Source organism: Acomys russatus, chromosome 11, assembly GCF_903995435.1.
Source record: "Acomys russatus chromosome 11, mAcoRus1.1, whole genome shotgun sequence".
In the NCBI taxonomy this organism is placed as follows: domain Eukaryota; kingdom Metazoa; phylum Chordata; class Mammalia; order Rodentia; family Muridae; genus Acomys; species Acomys russatus.
Window position 1 is genome coordinate 53,806,312 of NC_067147.1, and position 24,743 is coordinate 53,831,054.

The 24,743-nt window shown below is 52.1% G+C and overlaps 1 protein-coding gene across 1 annotated transcript; it reads left to right on the forward strand.

The window, feature by feature from the left end:
• The first annotated feature begins 12,037 nt into the window (after positions 1-12,037).
• On the forward strand, positions 12,038-24,656 carry Slc19a1 (solute carrier family 19 member 1). Its single transcript, XM_051153284.1, has 7 exons — positions 12,038-12,074; positions 12,449-12,615; positions 17,377-17,591; positions 19,387-20,140; positions 20,360-20,552; positions 21,903-22,044; positions 24,202-24,656. Exons 3-7 carry the CDS (start codon positions 17,424-17,426, stop codon positions 24,466-24,468), a joined length of 1,524 nt encoding a protein of 507 aa, XP_051009241.1. The 5' UTR covers positions 12,038-12,074; positions 12,449-12,615; positions 17,377-17,423; the 3' UTR covers positions 24,469-24,656.
• The last annotated feature ends 87 nt before the right edge of the window (positions 24,657-24,743 follow it).

Sequence of the window (24,743 nt, forward strand, 5' to 3'; positions counted from 1 at the left end):
ACAAGTCAAAGCTTAAAGCAGTTTCAACAAAATTTAAAAAAAAATATTTTTAAAAGGGGTTTATTTGTAAATTTCTATGCATATGAGTGTTCACCTGCATGTCTGTATGTACATCATGTGTGTGCACCGTGTCCACAGGAACCATAAGAGAGCATTAAATCTGGAATTACAGACAAGTGTGAGCCGCCAGGGGGGTTGCTGGGAACAGAATCCAGATTCTACAAGAGCTGCAAGTTCTCTTAACCTCTCAACCATCTCTCCAGCTCCAACAACAGCAACAAACTACTACTTTAAGCCACACATCTTAACTCTGTAATACCAAACATTAACAGAACAACAGCAACAACACAAAGTACACTAGAACTTATTTGTTCTGCTTGGCCTGGGGCATGGGCTGGGAAGATGGCTCAGTGGGTACAGGACTCGTTGTACAAGCAGGAGGATCAGAGTGTGATTGCCGGTCCCCACGTAAAAGCCTGGCGTGGCCGTGCGTGAACGAGAACCCAGCACTGGGAGAGCGGAGCCAGGTGGATTCCAGGGGCCATTTGGCTACACGGTGTATCTAGAACGGCATGTTCCAGGTTCAGCGAGAGATGCTGTCTAAAAATTAAAAACAGGGGCCAGCAAGATGGCTCAGGAGGGTAAAGGTGCCTGCTGCTCAAGGCTGGGGACTTGAGTTCATGAACTCATGGGATCCAGGTGGTAGAAGGAAAAGAGCCAGACTTCCACAAGTTGTTCCCTGATCACCACATGTGCTCCAGGATATGTGCGCGCGTGTGTGCGTGCGCGCGCGCGCACACACACACACACACAAATAAATTTTTTAATGTGATTTTTTTTTTTTAAAGTTCGAGAAAAGCTGGGTGTGGTGGTGGCACACGCCTATAATCCCAGCACTCGGGAGGCAGAGGCAGGTGGATCTCTGTGTAGCCATGGCTATCCTGGACTCTTTTTGTAGATTGTAGACAGTGGCTACACAGAGAAACCCTGTCTCTAAAAACCAAAAGAAAAAAAGAAAAGAGAAATGGAGAAAGAGAAATAGACAGATAACGAAATGTCAAACGTCAACATCTGGCCATGCACGGGCAGGAATACCTGCACACACATTTGTACATGTATGTGCACACAGAGGAAAAAAAATCATGGCACCAAAAACATTCTAATCATTCTTTTTTTTTCATTTTGTTTTTTCTTTTGAGACAGGCTCTTCATGTAGCCTTGGCTGTCCTGAAATCGCTTTGTAGACCAGGCTGGCCTCAATCACAGCGATCCATGCCTGCCTCTGCCTCCCCAGTGCTGGGATTACAGGCAATCAAACAAAAGTGGCGCCCTGCTCACAGATTACTGGCCATGAGTGCATATCACCCGTATTGAGTTGCCTCACCAAAGAGCACGCTGAGGAGAGTTAATCGTTAAGTGTTCCTTAGTTTTATTGCTCATGTAGAAAAATGTGGGGCTGAAACGTACCAGACCTGAACTCTACCTCTTGGCTCTAGGACACTATGTACCCTAAGGCCAATGTGCTGCGATTTATCTGGTCACTTTCCTTACCACCCATGGCCTCCCAGGGCCTGCCTTACTGCTGCTGTCCTCTCTCACAGCTGGGTTGGCCTTGCTAGACTCAGGTCGGCAAGAGTCTATTCCTGGAAGCCCACTGAGAGTCAGAGTCCAGAGTCGATGCAAAAGCAAAGGTATTTTAATTGAGCCAACCTGCCAGGGCCCATCAAGCTCAGAAGTGTTGAGGGACCCCAGGTAGCCAAAGCAGTGGGTTTAAAATACCCTTTACAGAAGCATGATTCAGCAACAGCAATGAGTACAAACCTAACTGACTAACAAAATTAACCTCTAAGGGGATTGGGTGAATTGAATGGAGGGCAGGAAGGAGTGAGGGAACAGCCTGGAAGGGAGGGGAGCAACCTGGAGGGGAGGGGAGCAGCCTGGAGGGGAGGCGGCCTTAGTATATGTTAGGATGAGATAGGGGTGGGCATGAAGGTGTGGTTGTTCCAGGAGCTATCTTGAGCTAGTGGGTTGCCAAGTAGGGTGGGGTAGAAGCATTGGGGTGCAGCAGTGGAAATTTTTCTTAACTTGTCTCAGCTTGGCATAGATATTTAATAAAGGCTTAGCATGGCTGCATTCTGGCTAACTCTGGCTGACCTGAATTCTTCAGCCTGAATCCCGAGTAGGACAGGGAGGAGCCTGGACTCTGTTCCACCACAGGCCTGTCACCCAAGTACAGCAGAACAGAAAGATCAGTTTTATTGAGGTGCAATTCACAGGCAAGAAATACACACACAGTCATGTGATTAAAGTATCTGTGCCAGATAAATGTGCTTTTCACATTCTGCCTGTCAGAGACTCCCCCACTTAACCCAAGAGCCCAGCCCTCCCCAGGATCCTTTGCTAGCCACAGGCTTTCTGCCAAGAGAGTCTTGTCACTGGACACAGTACACAGAAGGGACTCTTGCCCTGAGCAGCCTATCACCAAGGCTCTGCGTTCCTGTAATTCGAGGCGTCACCCAGGCCTCCAGTCACCATGGAGGCCATGGGATTGTATTTTATCTCCTGGAGCACGCCTGGGTTGCTGCTTCATTGTCAGCAATTTTGAATAAAAAATGCATGTACACTGTAGGGACATGTTTTGTTCCTCCCAAGAAGGGACTGTGTAAAGGGAACAGTGAGTTGTACGTATTTTAACTTTCCAAAGCAGGTGTATTCTTTTCCACCCCATGATCGTTGCATGTTCTCGCCAGCACTTAGCACTGTTTGATTTTAAATATTAGTCTTTCCTGAGGGCATGCTTTGTTTTCTGTTTTTGTTTTGTTTTGCCTTTTTGTTGTTGTTTTGGTTTGCTTTGTTTTTGTTTTTTGTTTTTTTGAGACAGGCTTTCTCTGTGTGTAGCCCTGGCTGTCCTGGAACTCACTCTGTAGACCAGGCTGGCCTTGAACTCACAGACATCCACCTGCCTCTGCCTCCCAAGATCTGGGTTAAAGGTGCACACCACCATGCCCAGCTGGTTAACGGTACTTTTAAAGAATGGAACCTAGTGGGAAGTCTTTAGGTAACCTTGACCTTGAAGGGGACTATGGCTTTTCTTAGTTTCTTTTGCTTCCTGGATGTAACATGAGCAGGTTTTGCTGTGCTACCAGCTCCTGCCATGATCCTCTGCCTCACTGCAGGCCCAAAGCAATGAGGCCAAGTGATGGTCGTCACCTAAGATAAATGTCTCCTTTCGATCAGCTAATTGTCTCAGGGACGTCTCTTCAGTGGTAAGGTGGCACATGGGCTGCCACAGGACTCTTGTGATGATGGAAATAGGCCACACCCAAGCTTTTCAGCCCATAGCCCGCAGCTGCCGGCAACAGGCAAGCAAGCATTGGGAAGCCACGAAGCTAATGCTCAAATGCAATTTAGAGCCTGTTCTTTTTTTTTTTTTTTTTTTAAAGATTTATTTATTATTATGCATACAATATGCATCAGATCTCATTATAGATGGCTGTGAGCCACCATGTGGTTGCTGGGAATTGAACTCAGGACCTCTGGAAGCGCAGTCAGTGCTCTTAACCACTGAGCCATCTCTCCAGCCCCGTGCAAATGTAATTTAGATATGTGGCCCATTTGAAGCTGTGTTCGTAAATGCAAGTGGATTTCACACACACACACACACACACACACACACACACACACACACACACACACACGCGCGCGCGCGCGCGGCTGGGGATGGCATCTGGGGGCTCCTGAAAGCTAGGCAAGCTCCAGCCACAGAGCTCCCTCATTGCTGATGTCTACTCTGTTCCCATGGGGACCTCAGATATCCTTCAACGTCTTGAGTTTCTCAAGACTGTCTTTCCTCAGCGAGACACTTTTGCAGAGAGTCAGTGCCTGCTAGACACTCTTCTTGCTATGTGGTCTCTACGTGTCCATTTTTTTTTTTTTCTTTTTAAGATGGAGTTTCATGTAACCCTAGGTTGGCCTTGAACTCACTATGTAGCTGAGATTGCCTGTCAATTTTGTTTGTTTGCTTGCTTGCTTGAGACAAAGATCTCTTTTCACAGCCCTGGCTGCCCTAGAACTTATATCACAGACCAGACTGGCCTCAGACTCACAGAGAGCTGCCTACCTCTGCCTCCTGAGTGATGGGATTAAAGGTATAAGCCACCATGCCCAGCATTTAGCTTTTTTCTTTCTTTCTTTCTTTTTTTTTTTTTTAACCATGAACTTTTGATCCTTCTGCCTCTACTTCTTGAGTCCTGAGATTCCTCATAGATTTATTAGGATTTTCGCACAGTGAACTGAAATTGTCAGAGAAGCAAACAAACCACACATGCTTGTGTCGAAGATGTCACAAGACTGACCCGCTCACTGGTTGTAACCTCAGCGCTGTGACATGCCGGAATGTTGCAGGTCCAGAGTCCATCTATCTGAACAGCAGCCATTGCCCACTGCTGTGTCTGACCCAACACCCTTTGGATTACGTAAAACCTTTAGAATATATTAACGGCTTCTGCCAACCCCAACACTAAGAATGTCCTCAGGTAGCACACCTGAGTCTGTAGCAGAGACTACCCGACTTGTCTGTAACTTGCCTACCTAACGTTTCCACCAATGGACTTGGAAAGCGCCTTGATTTGTGACGTTCTTTCGTTCCATGAGCATAAAAGCCCATGCGACTGCTTCTGTCTTGGAACATGTTAATCAGAGCAATTGGAATGTGCGCTTCTGAGCTGTCCTCCTTCATCCTGGCTCAGAATAAGCCATCCCATTCTCATAGGGGACGATGGGGGTGCCTTCATATTCTGCAATATGAAGACACATTTGAATTCCACGTTGTGAAAGGGAGTCAGGCGACACAGGCTCTGAACAGCCCAGCACAGACACACCACTAATGGTTTGTTTGTTCCCAGTTAACCCCTCCCAGCCTGGGTGGCTCTGAGGAACATTAAGGCTGACACCAGCAGAAACTAGCTTGACTCAGCATTTTAAGAAAGTGCCTGAACCGCAGGCATCCACAGAATGAGGGAAGAGGGTGATGGATGATGACAGGAGAAACACAAACATCGCGAGTTCAAAAGTGTGCCTGATCCCCCCCGAGCACGGGGATGGGGTTGGGTGGGGAGGGGTGGGGGCTGGGGAGCGGGGAGCGGGGAGCAGCAGGACTGCGCTCTATGAAAAGACCTGCCATTTCAGTTCACTTTCTCCCTGCGGAGACGCTGCTGGCCGGAAATGAGATGCAAGACTGATGTCTAGGAAAAGGGTTGGAGCAAAGTACTGTCAGGCCAACCTGGCTGCTGAAACCCGAAGAGACGCCTAGGATACTCTCTGCCTGTGCTGAGGGTCCTGGGGGCCGATAAGGGCCCTGCTGTTCCCTTTTCAGGATTTGAGATGTGCGTGGGCATGCATGCGTGCGTGCGTGCGTGCGTGCGTGCGTGCGACAGCAGGCCCCTCACCAGGCTGCTAGCTATGCCTACTTGCTTGCTGACAGGGCCTAGCTGACACCTTTCCACTGAAAACACCCAGACCTGTGCTAGAGCGGCAGCTACCTAAGGGGACCTGCTGATTGGAGGTGGGTAGCAGATCTCTTGAGGTGCCCACTCAGCACCATCCTGAGAATCCTGAGAGACACTGTCCACAGTGACGGGTTTGAGGGGCCTCTGCCCATGAGAGGGAAGCAGAGCTGAGCTTGGGAGCCTCTGTTCCACCATGGCCTCTCAAACACTGGTCCCGAGGTTTTCACTAGCCTGGAAGGGACACTAGAGCTTCCAGGCAGAGGAAACCAGTTGCTCTATTCTCCTGTCCTCATCCATGCCCATGTCAGTGCTGATAAAAGGACCGTTCTAGGCCTGTGCACTTGTGTGTCCATGTTTGTGTACTGGTTTCAGCCGCCATGTGCCACTGAAGCAGGGGTTGGAGAGAAGAGGTTGTCACATCCCACTGCCTTTAAGGCATTCAGGATTCACCCTGGCTACTGGGATGGTTGGTATGTGTGTTCCTCTAGCACAAAGCACCAGCTCCCAAAGTTCCCCGCCCCACCCTACCCCCACACCTCTCTCTTTCCAGACACCTGTCCTTTGACTTCCCACTTTAGGCCCAGAGTCCACTCCGCCAAGGTTGGATGGTCACCTTAGCCTCCCTTTCGCTGGATATGTTGCAAACTGACCACTGCCCCCCAACCCTGCATGGCAGTTGGACTCAACTCCACTTTTCCATTGGCTGAAGGCCATCTGGCTGTCCTTTGGTCCTATGTCCTCCTGTCCTGGGAACACTGTTCTTGGAGGAGCAGATGGTCCTCCCTGCTTCAAAGTGTGTCCTTCTGAACCTGAGGAGCCTGGCCAGGAGCTGGACAGCTAGAAGGTACCACTCCTGTGGCCATGGAGCCTACAGGATTCTTATTGGAGATCACAAAGTAAGGAATACATTTCCCACCCAGAGGCATGGTATCTTCCAGGCTGGGCCAGGAAACAGATGCATCTCCTAGTGTCAGGTGTGGGGGCTAAGCTTTGCCCTCCAGGGTTACTATTGCTGAGATGAAACACCACAAAAAGATTTGGAGTTCATTTCCATATCACTGTTCATCACTGAAAGAAGTCAGGACAGGAACCCAATCAGAGCAAGGAACCTAGAGGCAGGAGCTGATGCAGATGACATGGAGGGGTGCTGCTTACTGGCTTGCTCCTCATGGCTTGTTCAGCCTGCTTTCTTATAGAACCCAGAACCACCAGCCCAGGAGTGGCACCACTCACAATGGTGCCTTCCCCCATCCATCACTAATTAAGAAATTGCCTTACAGCTGGATCTTATGGAGGCATTTTCTTAATTGAGGCTTCTTCCTTTTAGATAAGTCTAGCTTGTGTCAAGTTGGCATGAAACTAGCCAGCACGATTGACCCTTTGTCAACTTGACACACAAGCGCATCACTGTTGAGCTATAACCTTCCCTTTCTTGTTCTTCCTCAAGATCACGCATCAATATCAGTTTTTAAAGTCTCAAAGTCTTGGAAAATTCAATCACTTAAAAGTTTAGCCTTGGCCGGGCATGGTGGCGCACACCTTTAATCCCGGCACTTGGGAGGCAGAGGAAGGCGGATTGCTGTGAGTTTGAGGCTAGCCTGGTCTACAAAGTGAGTCCAGGACAGCCAAGGCTACACAGAGAAATCCTGTCTCGAAAAGAAAAAAAAAATTTTAGTCTTGGGGGCTGGAGAGATGGCTCTTCCAAAGGTCCTGAGTTCAATTCCCAGAAACCACATGGAGGCTCACAACCATCTATAATACGATCTGATGTCCTCTTCTGGCCTGCGGGTGTACATGCAGGCAGAACACTGTATACATAATAAATAAATCTAAAACAAAAGTTTAGTCTTTTTTTTTTTTTTTTTTTTTTTTTTGAATAGCCATTCCCTCTTGAAATCCAACACAACATCTTTTAAATTTAAAAGTCTTTCAACTATGGGCTTCTGTAAAACCAAAATAAATTAAGTACCTTCTCAGTTCAAGAGGAAAGAACTAGGACATAACAATCACAATCAATTCAAAGTCAAACCAAACTCCAACAATATAAAGAACTCAACGTCCAATGTCTGGGACTCACTCACAATTTTCTGGGCTCCTTCAAAGGGCCACTTCTCTGTCTCTACCCTCTGCAGCACACACAGCTTGTCTCCTAGGCTCTGGTTAGCTCCACTTTTCTGCTACTGCTGCTCTTTGGTGGTCTAGCTGTGATCCCAGCATCTCCCAAATACTGAAGTCTTCCGCTGCAGCTGGGCTGTGCTTTCACCAATAGCCTCTCGACTGGGCTCCCTTCACACTCTACCACACAGGGCCAAGCGTCAGCTGCTCTCTATGACGCCTTCAAACCTTCAAAAACAGCACCACCTGGGTGACTCTTACACTACCAAATTCGGCTGCCAGAAGGAGATGCAACCTTGGCCACCTCTGGAGCACAGCTTCTGTGTGCTGACCCTGAGGAAACGCTTCCCAGAAGATTTCACCTCAGTGCTGCTGGTCTCTTGTTAATCACAGCTGATCCTTCAGCCCAGCTGACCAGCTCCCATTGCCCCAGCGAAGCAAAGGGTTTTTTACTTGGTGGTTCTGGTATATTATTAATCACAGCTGATGGTTTGGCTCCAGCTGACTGGACGCCACAGATTCTTCACGCAAAAGGCCCCGGGAGAGTCTCTGCTTCCCTCTGAAGCTTCACAAGCCAGGCCTCCACCATCTGCAGTGCTCTCAACATTCTTACCTTCCCAGCATCTACGGAACAGCTCACATTCATCATCCAATGGTTCTTCTAGCCCAAAGTTCTAAAGTCCTACAATCCTCCCAAAATCAACATGGTCAGGTCTGTCACAGCAACACCTCCACTGTCCTTATACACAAACTTGTCTTAGTTAGGATTACTATTGCTGTGATGAGGACACCATGAAAGGGTTTATTTGGCTTTCACTTCTGTATCACTGTCCATCACTGAAGGAAGTCAGGACAGGAACTCAAACAGAACAGGAACCTATAGTCAGGAGTTGGTGCAGAGGCCATGGAGGGGTGCTGCTTACTGGCTTGCTCCTCATGGCTTGCTCAGCCTGCTTTCTTATAGAACCCAGGACCACCAGCACAGGCATGGCACCACCCACAATGGGCTAGGCCCTCCCCCATCAATCACTAATTAAGAAATTGCCCTACAGCTAGAAATTATGGAGGCATTTTTTTCCTCCTTGAGAAATTGAGAATTGAAGCTCCCTCCTCCCCGGTGACTCTAGCTTGCATCAAGTTGACCTAAAACGAGCCAGCACACCATGTTGAAGCATGGCTGTGGTTCAGACTGGGAGGTCTCCACTGTGTGTGAGATACCTGTGCCGCTCAGGTAGGAAAGTGGGCTCTTGGGGACCAGTCATCTGGACAGATCCTGACCTGGCCCTGACTCCGTGGAGATGTGAGACCTGGCTTTTCTGAAGCTGGGCAAAGGTCAGGCAGGTCATAGGGGCCGGGTCCTTGATCTGGAACAAGTGGACTTTGGGGCCATTAGCCGGGAGCACAGTTGCTCAGCTCCGAGGCTTGAATGGCCACAGCAGGGAAACCCCATTCTGTCCTTTTTTTTTTCCCTGGATCTATCCAGTGTGGGCCCCAGTGCTTTCAAGTCAGCCTGGACTGTGGGAACAAGGGGCAGCTGGGCTTCTCTCCCTCATGAGCGCTGCCAGCCAGGGGCCAGGGTGGTGAGAAGTGTACATCTCATTCTTCAAACTCCTCTGTGTAGCAGAAGTGCCACCCTGTCTTGCTGGTAGGAGGCTTGGAGCTAAAGGGTTCCCCAGAAGCACCCCTGAGTTGGGGCAGACTGCTTGTTCCTAACCTCAGAGCCCAGCCCCCACCAGGCAGTCTTGTCTCTCACAGATCTGCTAGGAAACACACTGGAGAGGTAGGATATTGCCCAATTGACTTTTAATCAGTGGGTTCTCAGCCTGTGGGGCACGGCCCCCTTCGGGAGTGAATAACTCTTTCTCAGGGGTCACCTAAGACCATCAGAAAACACACACACACACACACACACACACACACACATTTACATACAACCCATAACAGTAGCAAAACTAGTTGTGAAGTAGCAATAAAAATGATTTTATGGTTGAGGGGCGGGGGTCACCACAACATGAGGACCTTTTGTATTAAAGGGTCCCAGCATTGGGAAGGCTGCACTAGATGCTGCTGCTGGGCAAGGAACACTTGTTCTCGGGGTGGGAGGGAGGGAGAGGGAGTAAGTAGTAATGCTGTTATTAGGGAGCAAGTTGGTACCTTCTCCGAGGGTTTGATGCTCTATGGGATTGAGCTACAGAGCTCCCCCCTCCTCCCCCCGGGCTCCTCCAGACCTGCAAGTTTCAGGCCCTGCAATGGCAACCGGCCAGAACCTACAGGCTGTTTGGGGCTTAGCTCCTGGTTCATCCTGGCCCCTCCCACTCACTGCTCCATCCTGGCTCCATCTATGACTCCCGTGGGCCAGACTGAAGGCTGTTGCCATGCTCACATCAGCACCTAAACAAAGAATAGGTCCAATACATCCAAGAAACTGTTTCTCAAAACACTTGATCCATTCCCAGAAAATGATGGTACTGGACATACGGAGTCCTCCCAGTGACGGCATCCAGCATCTTAGATAGCCGACGTTCCGGAAGCCTTGTTCTTCTTCCGTAAATGGCTGTCTCCAAATGACGCAGGGGCTGTTCTACCCCTAGAGCACCCACAAGGAGCAGCTCCTTCAGGAATCCTGACACAGTGAGGGCCAGGACGGAAGAAGCCCAGTGCCCTGGAGTATATGCTGAGCTTATACTTGGGGTGCCTAGCCCTCTATGACATATGGGCCATGTGGATTGGGCACCACTACCTGCTTCTGTGGTAGGGTGCTCCCACAGACCTGTCTGGCACACAGTCACACTCTTCCTCCACACCTCACTCTTTGTGTGTGTGTGTGTGTGTGTGTGTGTGTGTGTGTGTGTGTGTTTTCGAGACAGGGTTTCTCTGTATAGCATTGGCTGTCCTAGACTCACCTTGTAGATCAGGCTGGCCTCCAACTCACATCGATCCACCTGTCTCTGCCTCCTGAGTGCTGGAGTGCTGGGATTAAAGGTGTGTGCCACCACGCCCAGCCACATCTCACTCTCTACTTTGTCCATGGGGTGGGTTCTCGTGGGCTCCTCTTTGCCACCATGTGCAGGACACTTGCTCTGAGGCCTTGCCCCTCAACTGTAAGTCATGGTTGGAGGGTGCAGGTAACTCACCCAGTGAGATATGGGAGTCTTCCGGCTCTCCCTAAAAGTCTTCAAGCTTGCAAATAATTCTGAGATTTGTTTCTGCTCCTTTCTGCTCAGAAGGACTCATGTGTTGGACCAAGTCTGGCATGGTAACGGCAGGCAAGGGCGCTGCAGACTTCCCAGGCAAGATTAAGACTGGTTCCATTCTACACGCCAGGAGGTGGGGTAGCAGGCAGCCCGCCGCCTCGCCCCCTCCCCCACTTCGGCCACCCTCCCCCGCCGCCGCTCCCCCACCCCACCCCGCCGCAACCTGCATCCATGTTGCCAACATGTAGGAAGGAGGCATTAGGGCTCCCAAACACCTCACGACGCATGCTTTCCACAGTTCTGGCCTTGAGCTCAAGGGTTGAGTTCACTTTGTCCAGTGTTAAGGTGACCAGCGTCTTTGCTTGCACCACTGAAGACCCAAGTCCAGAGGGCGTAGCCCCCATAGGCTGGGGGGAGGAGCGTGGGCGTCCAGACCTGGGACCCCCATACCTACAGGCGACCATTGCATCTGACCTTCCTGTACCCTACCCCCTTGGGATCTATTAAGCCAGAGTTGCTGGTCAGTCATTCCTCTTTGGACGCATGCCCCTCCCATTTGTTCTACTTTGCTCCTAACGTACATAGTTCTTGGGCCTGCCTCACAGGGCAACTAAGGCAGTGACCCCTGCCCTGTGCTAGTACTCCACCAAAACCCATCAGGAAGAAAAAGGCTAGCTTCCGGGAATCCGCCCCAATCCACCCCACCCCAAGCTGCCGGCGCTCTTCCACCTGCTGAGCCTTATTAGCTTAGCATCCCTGCTGGAAAGCGGGTGAGGATTTAGGGGGTGGTGGGGGTGGAGGTGGCCTAAAACCATTTAGGTCAGCCTTCTGTCTCTGTTAACAGTCTGGCTGATAAGAGAGTGAGGTGGGGGCGAGGGGGCGCGGGGTGTCTCTAAGTATGCGTGCGCCTTAAGTCTCCCGGCGTAGCCAAGCGTGGTCCATCGGTGTCCTCGGAACCCAAAGACACTAGTACCCAAACGAAGGGTGTACACAGCTGGTACAGGCAGTGCAACTCTAGCCAGCAGTCTGTGGCTGGCCAATCCCTTGGCCCCTGAACTCCTCTAACAGGTGGGCATGGGACACGTGTTTTTCAGACGCGCCTGAAAGAGTCCGCGCAGACTTCTGCAGGCCAGCAGGGGTCAGGGGCGGACCCGGGGTGGGGCTTTGGTCCTAGGCCCCGCGATCACCTCTGTGCTCTGCGCTCGATTAGATCAGGCAGTGTCTGCTGTGATCTGCGCCCCGGTTTTGTGCTGGCCAGGTAGGGAGCTCAAAAAGTGGCTAAGGCAGGAAAGGGGGGCTGCAGGGCCCAGGGGAACCTGGTGAAGAGCTGTCAGAGTGGAGAAGGGCGGGGAAGAAAGGGTGTCTATGCAGGGGTCGGGGGTAGGGGTAGGGGGGACGGAGAGTGTCGGCTTAGGAAGGAAGCACAGAAGCAGCCACACAAGGCGAGCGCACTGAAGGGGGCCTACTCTAGAGGTGTTGGCACTGAGGGCACAGGCTGGCAGGCGCACCGCAGGTTGTCCGCGCTTCAGGGAACCACATGACTCAGGCAGTGACCGCGTGGAGGACACATGCACGACTTCCTTGTGGGAGTAGTTGTGGGTGTACTCAGGTATTTGCCCCGCCCTCTTGTAGTTCTGCGGCTGCGCTACCCGGCCCACCACGATGGCCACACCTTCGGGGGGGGGGTGACCAGTTTAGATAACCACGCCCCTCCACGCGGTCTTGGGCCTTTTCGCGGGTTTGTGGGTGTTGTAGTCTGCGTGTGCGCGACCCAAAACCCCGGCTGTTGGCTGAATCAGGTATGGGCCTGTGGGGGCGCAGAACTTGGGGGGGCCTCGTATCCAATCTATGAGTGACTGGGGAGACATGGAATAGTGCAAGGCACGGTTCTGGTCTTTCCGGCGTCCTGAAGATGAAAACGGGGCTCGGGCTGAGTACTACACTACAGAGTACCAGGGTGCCCCGGGTGCTACTGCGGAGCTCCCGGCAGGGTTTGTGGCGTGCTGAGAGCCTGTGGAGTGAGTGGAAAGCGCATGCGGGATCTGCTGGGTGGAAGACCCGCAAAAGTCTTTGGGATGCATAGGAGCAGTAGGGTGGGTACAGGACGCGCGCCGAGTGTTAGGGTCCTTGTGTGAATACAGAGCACAGGCGAGGACCTCAGCGTTACTAGCCGAGGCAACGGGCAGTGGTCTGAGTGCTGGCGGGCACCCTTGGGTAAATAGTTGAGGAACTGTCACGAGGGCTGCCTGTTGGGACCTCTGAGCATCCATTTCTCTCCTGTCATTCATCTGGAACGAAGGTCTTTTGCCTTCAACGTACCTTCCTCAGATCAGGAATAACTAGGCATAACTGTATTCACGAGTCTCCTCACCCTGTGTAAATGTGCCCATCCCCAACCTGCCTGTCTTCAGTATGCGGGTGAGTCAGAACCTAAGCAGATCTGAAGGTACCGGTAGTGGTAGTTGTTTTGTGGCTTTTCTCAGTGAGGCTGGACTAAGTCCTTTCAGTTGTTTGCTTGTCTCTAAAGAAGTAGTCTCCTCCTAGGGAGACTGAAGGACCCTGGAGGAGCCCAGATGGACTCAGCAGAACAGAGACCCCTTGACTTTGCCCAGCCTCATGCATCCTTCAGGCCTGAGAAGTAGATATCCCCTCCGACAAGGCACTGCCTTTGCACCTGCCCATTTTTTTTCGTTCAGAGAGGCCTGCGATTTGGATGGGCTGAGGAAAGCTGTTGATTCCGGGCATCTGAGCCTGCCGAGGCAAAGATACAGTCAACCAGGCAGGCAAGCATGCAACACAGTGCTTGTTTCCTCCTTAGCGCCCCTCCCCCACACCACAACCCTCCTGGGCTGTCAAGGGTTTTCTTTCAGTTGCCTGGAAGAGATTGCAAGAGTTATGGAACAACACTGTGTTCCCTGCTGTGCCGGGAGCATCTTTCCTCTCAGAATGGGCTTTGGCCGAGTGGAGCAGAGCTGAGCCTAGCTTTGTTAGGAAGAGCAGCCTGGGCTCTGCTGTAGAGAAGGAGAGCATTGTATCAGAGCTGGGCCCTTTGGCTCTGTGGGAGTGGATAAGTTACCTCCGTGGTGTGGGATAAACTGACAGGGGCAGCCTGGAGCTAACTCAGCATTCATTCATGGAGGGGCTGAGAATCCAGGCTGAAGCCACTTACACCAGCCAATGAGAGGCTGTGCCAAACAAGAGTTTGGGCCTGTGTTTCCCTTAGCGACAGTGTGGAAGATAGATTTTTGAGGAGGACCCTGGACTCTGGGCCATTCTCCTGAGCAGTAGCTTTTCCTCTGGCTTGGGCTGTGCCCTGCCCAGGAGACACTGGAGTTGTCAGCTCCAGAACCAGAAGTTCTGGGAAGGGTACATTTCTAAGCCCTCCACCCCTAGTCCATCCAGTGTACATCAGCAAAGCCTGTGGGAGGCTGGCAGACCTGTCCCTGCTGCTCTGCAACTGGGGAAGGTGGGTCTTTACAAAATGTTTTCAAGTTTGAGCAAAGTGGCAGCAGGAGGCGGCCAAGGGGCCTGATAGTTTCCGTTTCTGCCTCCTAGCATGAGGTGAGGGTCACTGGACCAACTTTGGAAGGAGAGGTTTATCATGCTATGCCGCCTTGGTTCAGAGCCAGGCTTAGACCAGGCACAAGCCAGAGGGTGTCCCAGGAGCTTGGGGTAGGGACTAGGAATGGAGCTTGTGGCTTTACCAGAGACCAGTCCCTAATTCCCACACCCCATGGAACTAGGCTGTTCCGTTGAACGGGTGTTTATGGTGGAAGGCCTGAGCTGGGGCGGGAGGGGGGGTGGGGGGGGGAGGGTGCACTGGCCAGATCGGCCAATGGACTGTAGACTTGGGATATGGTTCCCCCAGAGAATAGGAGATGCCCCAGTGTGCCCTGTGAGCGTGTTCCTGGATGCTTGTCAGTCACGTGGTCTGAGGATTAAAAAGCCCAAGGCTAGCCTACGGAGCCTTGTCACTAAGATGGCAAAATATCCCCTGATGTAGTCCAGCCCCTTTGAGCAGACCTGAGCATGGGCTGGGTGGGTAGGTAGATGGCGTCCATTTCCTGCGCCACTTGCCCGGCTGAGTCCTAGTCAGGGCCGTACCAGCCCTGCCAGTCTGCTAATCCTAGATGCTCATGACATGTGGGTCCTGGGAGTTCGAGTTGCCCTTCTAAGCTGTGGTGGGACAGACACCGCATCTTCAGACAGATTCCCAGGTAGGACCATGATGAATTCTCACTGTGGGGTAAAAGTACAGTTCCTTGGGTGTCAATGCCTCAGCTGGGCATAGAAGGCTACGCATATAAAGTGATATGGACTTTATCTGCCTGATATAACCTCTGCTATCCCTGGATTCCAGGAGACACCAAGTAAGGATGCTCCTGTTACCTCTGGGATGAGGGACAGTCCCTAGGGGTTCCTAAGCCTATAGTAGGCACAGAATCCCAGACTTAGCCACATCCTTGGCCACCACTTAGCCCTCTTTAGTTGGGCAAATGCAGTTGCTGCAGACAATTTGCCTGACCTGGCTAGCCCTAGCAATTTATCTTGGACAAGGGGTCAAGCTCTGCCTGCACCTGCCTCGGCCTCTCTGGAAAGGGGGTCAATGCCTCTGCCCAACCTCCTGGGTGCTGTGTCCTCGTGGGCTGTTTGTGTAGCTCTGGGGGAGTTTTGAAAAGTGAAGACGAAGCAAAGCAGAGCTCAGAGTTTGTCCAGCTGAGGTGGTGTAGGCTGTGTTTGTGTTTTCTCCAGCCAGGCCCCCTGCCTGCTTGCTTGTTTCCATTCTCTCATGAGAATGTGGGTCCTGTCCCAGGCCCTGTGGCTTCCGGGGCCACCCGCTGCCTAGCATCTTCTCAGACATTCCGTCCTCTGGACCTCTGGAATTCTGTACCCTGGTTCACCCTTCCTTGCAGCTCCCAATAAACCCAGAAACCCCTGCTTCTTTAGGGGCCCAACCTGCTTCTCCCTTGTCACAGAAACAGGACTTGAAGGAAGGGATTCTAGACGATCCTAGCAGCTGCACGGTATGCAGGGAGAGCTCACACTGAGGGCCCTCAGGTCACTTTTCTTTCCTGAGCTTCTGTGTTTCGTAGGAACTCAGAGGACACCCTAAGTCTCAATGTAGGGTCCAATGGCCTGAGAATCTGAACTCCCCTCCCCAAAGCTCTTACATCCGGGGAGTTTTCTTTGCCACCTGCTCAGGGGTTGAACGAGATTTTAACTTAGTCCAGATTTTCAGACACTTCCTGGAGCAGGCTGCAGAAAGGAGCAGAGGGGCCGGTGGTGGTGGTGGTGGTGGTGGTGGTGCACGCCTTTAATCCCACACTCGGGAGGCAGAGGCAGGCGGATCCCTGTGAGTTAGAGGCCAGCCTGGTTTACTGAGTAAGTCCAGGACAAACAAACAACAAAAAAAAAAAAAAAAAAAAAAAAAAAAAAAAGAAAGAAAGAAAAAGAAAAAGGAAAAGAAAAGAAAGGAGCAGAGGGGGCATTAGAGAGCCTGTTGCAGAGGGTCAGGCCACCCTCTCCACCCTTGGGGCTGCTCTGCACCACACAGCCTCAACCTGTCTTAGCCCCACTAGCTCCTGTATGCGCTGTCGGGCCTGTACTCCAGGAGCAGGCACAGGAGCAGGCACACTGCTTTACCGTAGCTGCCTTTTCACTTACACCAATGCCTCATACAAAAGGCCCAAAGCACACAAACCTACCCTGTAGAGGGACGTGGATGTACAAATGAGCCAGGGTCCTAATGAATGGGTGCAGCTCCTGCCTTTTGCTTAGCAAGGACAGTTGGCAATAGCCACCACCACCAAAGTAGCCTGGGCTCAGGACAGAATCTAAACACTGAGCAGCTTAGTTCTCACGTGCACCACAGTTACTCAGGGTTCCTTGGGCCTGCAGCTGGACAGGCCACCTGTGGCTTGGTTGTGTCTTGGCGCACGTCTGGTGTCCTAGCCTAGCAGAGCATTTTTCCTTTTGTCCTCCACGCCTAGGATGCCATTAGAGCGAGCAGTAGCTCTGGACACCAGCTGAGGCTGGCTTTCCCCAAAGGCCTGAGGGCCCACATGCTGCCAAGTCCTTGAAATGAGTCTGAGGTGCTTCCAAACCTGAATTTTATTTTATTTTATTTTTGCTTACTTGGTTTTTTGTTTGTTTTTGAGACAGAGCTTCTCTTTGTAGACCTAGCTGTCCTGGAACTCAGAAATCCGCCTGCCTCTGCCTCCCAAGTGCTGGGATTAAAGGCGTGCGCCATCACTGCCCGGTTCCAAAGCTGAACTTTAAGTGTTAATTAATTTTATAAAGTAAGGTTATCAGCTAATGTGAGTTTGATTGATATTTAAATACGGCCTGTATGGCTGAGGCTTTGATGTGCTTGAAGACAGTGGGAGCTTATGCTGGCCTGCTCCGAGGGATTGGGCTCCTGGTGGTTCTCAGGTTGAAGATTTGGGTCTGGGGCCTGCAGCCACCCAAGGCTGATACCGGGTCTCAACGGAAAGATCGGGAAGGAGGGGTTACCTTGTGGGCTCCTTTGCTGACCCCAGACTCTCGGCTGTTCTTTCTAGGTAGAGTATCGTCTTTGGTTACCAGGTCCCATGAGGACCTGGGCAGCATGGTGCCTACTGGCCAAGAGGCAGAAGAGCCCAGGCAGGACCAGGAACTCCAGTCGTGGCGATACCTAGTGTTCTATCTCTGCTTCTTCGGCTTTATGGCACAGTTGCGGCCTGGGGAGAGCTTCATCACACCCTACCTCCTGGACCGCAATTTCACGGAGAAGCAGGCATGTTGTTGGGCTGTGCGGGAGGGTAAGGGGAGCAGCAGCGTGGGCTCCGAGCGTTCTGTCTTAGCTTGCTGTATGGGCAGGTGAGGTGGTAGGAGATGACAGCAGCCAGAGAGACTGGGTTGGATGTGGGCTTGGCCCAGCCCTAACCTCTGCCCACTGCAATGAGCACTCAGAGCGCCTTGGCTTTGATTCATTAACCCACCCTGTGCCTGCTTTGGGACTGAGGAAGGACGCAAATAAAGGAGTGCTGGTGAGAAAGCCTGTGCCCAGCAGCCACGCCCCACCTTTGCTTGGCACCTGCCTCCAGCAGGGACTTAGCCGTTTATGTAAAGAGATTATTGAAGGCTTTTTTTAAAGCTCAGCCATGGGGACAGAGGGTCCTATTGAAACTCTGCTAATGAGCTTAAGCGCAAGCAGACGGGGAGGCGGTTTATTTTTGAACTTGCACCTAAGAGAAGGCTAGACAAGGAAGGATGAAGGCTGTTGCTACTTTCCTCACTCATTGGTTTGTAACCTCTTTGCTTTTGGTGAAGGAGGTGCTGTCAACCATCACTGTTACAGAAATAAGCTTGCTTATGAAGCTTCAATTATAATACAAAAATAATAGTAAAAAAGTCTTTCCCAACACACAGCCAGTAAAGCGATAGCTGCACATGAAGACCTAAGTTCAAACCTCAGCTCTTACCTAAGAAGATATATGTGGTGGCTTATGCCAGTGCTAGGGAGGCAGACTAGCAGATTCCTGGGGCTCAGTTCCCAGGCTGCCCAGCCATTGAGCCCCAGGTCCCAGTGACAAACCCTATCCCAAAAAACAAGGTGAGTAAGCACTGGAGGGAGGATACTGTGGCCTCCACACACGTGCCTACACTTGTACCCTCCCAGGCACAAACTCATACGCACACATGGGGGGAATCTAAAATGAGGTCTAAGGGGGCCCCTCCTGAAACTTACCCTGGCCTAAAAGGAGGTCCCAAACATGTCCACCTCCCAGGGAAAGAGCTCAGGAGGACATTTGGGCTCCACTGGGATGGAGGCTCTCCCTGCAGGGCATGGGGGGGGCGGGCGGCTAAGGCACCTGGCTTGGCCTGCCCACACTGCCAGTGGGTCCTGGCACCTCCCTAGGCAGTAAAGAGGAGTCTGAGGCAGTGCCGCTGACCCACCCACCCCCGCCCACACACACTCCCTACAGCAAGTAGTTCCCCTATCATGTGCCACAGCAGGAGCCAGGTGAGGGTGGCCATCAGAAACTGGCCTTAAGGAAAGTTATGATGGTCAGATTCTGAGGGCAGCATGCCCAGCCCTGGGGTGGAGGGGTGGGGGGCCTTGTCCTCTGCCTGGCCTTCCTTCCCTCCCGTGTGTCCTGCCTAGCTGTCGGTTGTGCTGCCCCCATGCTCCCCCGATACCATCCTCTTGCTTTCCCTCCTATGAGAAGGAATCTGTGTTGGGCTCTTTTGGCCTCTGTGCTATTTTCTACATAGGTTTAAGATGAGTGCAAATCAGAAACCCCCGGAGTGACGTGAGCCATGCGCAGTAATGAACGGTGGCCTCCCCCACAGTCTGCCACCTTTCTGCAAGTTGTGCCTGGGGTTTCTTGGACTGGAAGATTATTTTGGTTTCTAGGCTTCCTTGAATCCCGAGTAGCCTGGATGTGGGCATCTGTAGTGAGGCAGGGGAAGGTGTATACAGTGCTCCTCAGGGAGACAGGGCCCTAAGGCACACTCTCATGTGCTCACTCTGTCGTCCTCCCTGGAGCATCCAGTGTCACTAACAACCAGTGCCTGCCTGTCCACAGGTGACCAATGAGATTATCCCTGTTCTGCCCTACTCCCACCTGGCCGTGCTGGTGCCAATCTTCCTTCTTACCGACTACCTGCGATACAAGCCAATCCTGGTCCTGCAGTGCCTGAGCTTTGTGTGCGTGTGGCTGCTGCTGCTGCTGGGCGACTCCGTAATCCACATGCAACTCATGGAAGTCTTCTACAGCATCACTATGGCCGCCCGCATCGCCTACTCCTCCTACATCTTCTCCCTGGTGTGCCCCTCCCGCTACCAGCACATGGCCAGCTACTCACGGGCCTCGGTGCTGCTGGGAGTCTTCATCAGCTCTGTGCTGGGCCAGCTGCTGGTCACCCTGCAAGAAATGTGCTTCGAAACGCTCAACTACATCTCCCTGGGCTTCATTGTTTTCAGCCTGGGCCTCTCCCTCTTCCTAAAGCGTCCTAAGCGTAGCCTCTTTTTCAACCGCAGTGCACTTGCGCGTGGAGCCTTGCCCTGTGAGCTGGACCAGATGCATCCGGGCCCTGGCCAACCAGAGCCCGGGAAACTAGAGCGTGCGCTGCGCACTTGCAGGGACTCCTTCCTGGTGCGCATGCTAAGCGAACTGGTGGAAAACGCTCGGCAACCACAGCTGCGCCTCTGGTGCCTCTGGTGGGTCTTCAACTCTGCTGGCTACTACCTGATCACCTACTACGTGCACGTCCTGTGGAGAGAAATTGACTCTAAGGTCAAATACAATGGCGCCATAGATGCTGCTTCCACACTGCTGAGTATGGAGGCCCTTTGCCCTTCCCAGCTCGACCCTAGCAGGCCTGTAGTCCAGCCCTACCTCTTACCCCTAGGCTAGACCACCAATAAAGGCTGCCCTATCCCTCGCCCTACCCAACCCCTGCTCCAGAGCCACCCTAACTCAGCCTGAATCCCCTACCCATCTCTCCCATGGTTCCACTTGCCCCAGCTCAGCCATGACTGATGCCTCTTACCTCCAGGCGCCATCACGTCCTTCTCTGCGGGCTTCGTGAAGATCCGCTGGGCTCTGTGGTCAAAGCTGGTCATCGCAAGTGTTATAGCCACCCAGGCTGGGCTGGTTTTCTCTATGTTCTCAGTGAAGACCATCTGGCCATGCTACGTGTCCTTCGTGCTTTTCCGTGGGGCCTATCAGTTCCTTGTGCCCATTGCCACGTGAGTGGGTTGGTATGGGGAGGGGCTTCTGGAAGGTTCTTGTGGGGAGCATAAGGGAATGTGGGCAGTTATATGGGAGGCCTGACCTGTTTAGACACTCTTGGCTGTGTCCACTGCACTGGCTTCCTTGAGCCCCACAACACCCACAGAGGATCCTCAACCTTTCCCCCAGTTCTCTCCCCAACTCCACCAGTCCTTCTCGAACCTCTTCATAGTGTTGCTGACCCTCAGACCACCTAAAGTTAGCCAGCGTCCCACCTCCCCTCCCCTGGTGTCCCTTATCCTCACCTTGGGGACCCTTCTTACACTTTCTTGACCGTCACCCCTGTCCTGCTGCCTTTGGCCTCCCCCCTTTTCTGGATTTGTCCTACTTGCTCTCCCAAGTCCTCTGAACACTGCGTCACAGTTGCCTAGTACTGCCTGGCAGCCGGAGAGCTCTCCAGAGCGCATTAGCATGCTTTTCTTGGGACTCTGCCCAGCCTGGAACCAAGGGAGCACCACATGCTCATGTGTGAGGATATACTCAGGAGGCTGAGGCAGACAGGGCTCTGTGAGTTCCAGACTAGCCAGAGATACACGGTGAGACCTTGTCTAAAAGAGACAATGTACTCCCGTCACTGGACAGACAAGACACATACACCGTCCACTACATGTGCACTTCCCCTCTCACGATCCATGTTTACATATACATGTGCATGGGTCAGCATACCACATGTCTTTAGCGCTTCCACTGTGCGTAGCATACCTACGTGTGCTCACACCACACACAGATACTTGCCTTATGGCACTTGCCTTCTTTCGCCTCCCCACTCTTCACCCCTTCTGGGAAGACTTTGACTCCTTCCTACCTCCCAGGGCTTTCTCATCCTGCCTCTCTCCCTACTTGGACTACCCTCTCACATTCCTCTGGCCACACAGCCATACTCCTGCCCTCTCAATTGAGAGCACTTTCTTATTCCTGGTTTTCTGGAGTCAATCTTCCTGTAGATGTGCTCTGAGCTCCACTCCTGCCCTGAGTCAGCTGCTATTGGTGGGTGCATGTAAGGAGGGGAGGGCAGTGCTGTGCACAGGTGTGCTGGATTGGGGCTGTGGGTGGGCATCTTGGAGTTCTGTATCTGGGAGCTTAGTTAAGTCTGGTGGCGGGGTTTGTATGACTTGGCGCTTTGCTGGAGTCTCCCTGGCTCATTTGTTTAACTAGATGGGATCTCACTAGATAGATCAGACTGGCCTGGAATCACAAGTTCAGCTCTTCCGCTTCCTGTGCTGTGATGAATGTCTACCTCTGTTCTTGGCCCTGTCCTACTCAGCGAGTTTGATCACAGTATGTTTGTTTGTTTTTTAACCTCCCAGTTTTCAGATTGCATCTTCCCTGTCTAAAGAGCTCTGTGCATTGGTCTTCGGGATCAACACATTCCTTGCCACTGCGCTCAAGACTTCCATCACACTTGTGGTCTCTGACAAGCGGGGTCTGAGCCTCCAAGTTCACTCACAAGTAAGCTTCACCTTCAGTCTCGTGCCCTTGGGGGATGGAAGCCCTTCGGGTGGTCATGGCAGGGCCTCCTGGTGCCCACTTTTTGTGGTCCATTCTCAGGGAATACAGACCACAGATCCATTGACACTGGAATGTACAGAGTGTGGCCCGTATTTGGAGCACTTGATGTTAATGTTTCCCTTTTAGCCATTCTCACGGGCTGTCTTAATTTTCCTTTCTCTCCTGGATTCATTTGTGAAACCAGAATTTACTTTGTGCTAACCTGTCTCTTTAGAAGCTGGCAATGGTCTGATATTTGGCGACTGCACGTGCCTTATAAGTAATGTGTAGTGTGGAGGCTACGTCACTGTGCCCTCTATCGTTGACAGGCCAGTTGCCCTGATGTTTTGCCCGTATACCTTCAGAATCACTTAAGAGTGTTAATCAATTGCACTTAACACCAGCAAACATAACTTAGGAAACACAAGCCAGGCATGCAGTGAATGCCAGCATTCTGGGAGCTGGCACAGAGGGGCACGAGTTCAAGGCCACCTGAGCTACGTAGTGAGCCTACAGCCAAAAAGAGAAGCAAGAACAGGAGAAATTGAGGGATGGGAATGGATGTTTGCTGTGGTCTCTCCTGATAAATTCCCCTTTGTTTCACAAGCCCGTCCATCTTTCATTTCCTCTTGGTTAGCTTCTTTGGTCTGAATGCCTCTATTTACCTTTCTTTCTTTTATTTTTTTATTTCTGGAGTATTGTTGCTGCTTGCTGACCCATCTCATGATGGTTGCTCTAAAAATCTTTCTCAGATGATCTCAATACCTGGTCACTGGCTTTAGTTGTCCAGAGGCCTTGGTGTGAGGGCAGCAGCTTGGATGTGGTGAGCAGTTGGCAGAGGCCAGAGGCCTTTTGGTGTTGTGTGTTGAAGCTTTGGGGTCTAATGCCTTGTCCCCAGAGCTCTGGCAGCATAGGTTGCCATGCCCTCTGTAGAGTAGGAGTTCTAACTCCCATGATGGGCTTCTCAGTGCCCAAGGGCAGAGTATCTTACTTCTGCTCAGCGCTGTAAAGTCAGTGTGGTCCCCTTTAGTGCAGAGGGCAGTGACTACCTTCACTACCTCCAGGTGTGTGCGTGGTGGGTCCTGACACCCCGAATGGTTGCTGCTCACTTTATGAGGGTAAGTGGGGTCACTGCCACAATATGAGATTGAAGTTTCTCCCCAGAGTGTTGCCTGGCCCCACCCGAAAGGTCCTCCTTTGTGTCTGGTGTGACTGAGGTAGGGTCAGGTGTTTCCAAAAAAACCTCTTGAGTGGCACACACCTGTCCTCTAGCTGGGCTGTATCTGTACTAGACCTCTGGTTGCTTCGATCCAAGATCCATGAAACAAAAAGAAAAGCCTAGCGCTTGCCACACCTTTAATGGATCCTGGGGTCTGGCTGGCTGGCTGACACTTGTTTCTACTCATCCCTAGTGGGTGTTGCCCACAGCATCCAGGGGTTTGATTGGCACGGGAGGAAGAATAGGGAAAGGATGTCAACCCTGTCTTTTTGGTAACAAAAGTCCCTAATAGGCATTTCTGACTTTGCTTTAAATGTGATCTTTTCTGAACAGTTCTCAGGGGGCTTCAGGAAGCTCCTCTGCCTCCACTGGGACCAACTCCTAGGTTCCAGGACCTTCGTGTACACTTGTCAGTAGTCAGGCTCCTCTCCGGGAGGGAATGTATCTGGTACTTCAGGAAGGGGTGTGTGACCAGTGGCTGCCTGGTCCCTCTTGGTCACTGCTGAGCAGTGCTGGCTCTAGGCTATACCCAGTCTTGACTGTGGCCAGGGCCTACGAGAAGCCCTGGGTCATTGTCCTAGAGCCTTTCTGTCAGCTGTGGAAGTCGGTTCCCCGAAACTAGTGCCTGAAGACCAAACAGATGCCAGTCACATGCTGGGTTCTCTGGGGATCTTTGGGGAAGCAAAATATACTAAATAGCCCTTTTATGGTTGACCATGCTATGAGAGAGAGAGGAGGGGCAGGGAACCAGCCATCTTGGGATCTACCCTGGGGCAAGGCTTGCGACTCCTCAGTATCCTGGATGATGGAGAGAGAACCTCAGTAGGATTCCCTAGGTAGGGCAAGGGTGGGGATGGTGGGTACAAACCCTGAGGTCACCCAAACTCTTTCTCTTTCAGTTCTTCATCTACTTCATGTACTTTGTGTTGCTGTCCATCATCTGCTTTGCCGGGGCTGGACTGGATGGCTTGAAGTATTACCGGCAAGGTCGCCACCAGCCCCTGCCCCTGGCCCAGGAGCTGAGGAGTCCCTTAGAGAATTCCGTGCAGGTGCCGAGCGTGCAGGATGGAGGCTCAAAGGGACCGCAGCCCTCAGCATCACTGCTGCTCTCAGAGGATGGCAAGGAGGACAGCGTGGCAGTCTTGAGACTCGAAGCCAAGGCCTGACCCAGCTTGACCAGCCTAGCTTCGTCCCAGGTCAGCAGGCAGATTCCTGACTCAGAGGCAGCCCCTCCTATGTGCACTCCAATCCTGAACAAGCCTAGGCCAGATGCTGCAGACAAGACTCCCAGTCTATACAGCCTTGAGTCCCAGTGCCCAAGACGTGTGGAGCACCTTCAGCTGCCTTTTAGGAACCCTCAGGCCACCTTAGGGCGCCAACTCCTTTAACTGAGGGTCGACAACTTGCCCTCCTGGTAGCCTCTGAGGACTCTAAACCCAGC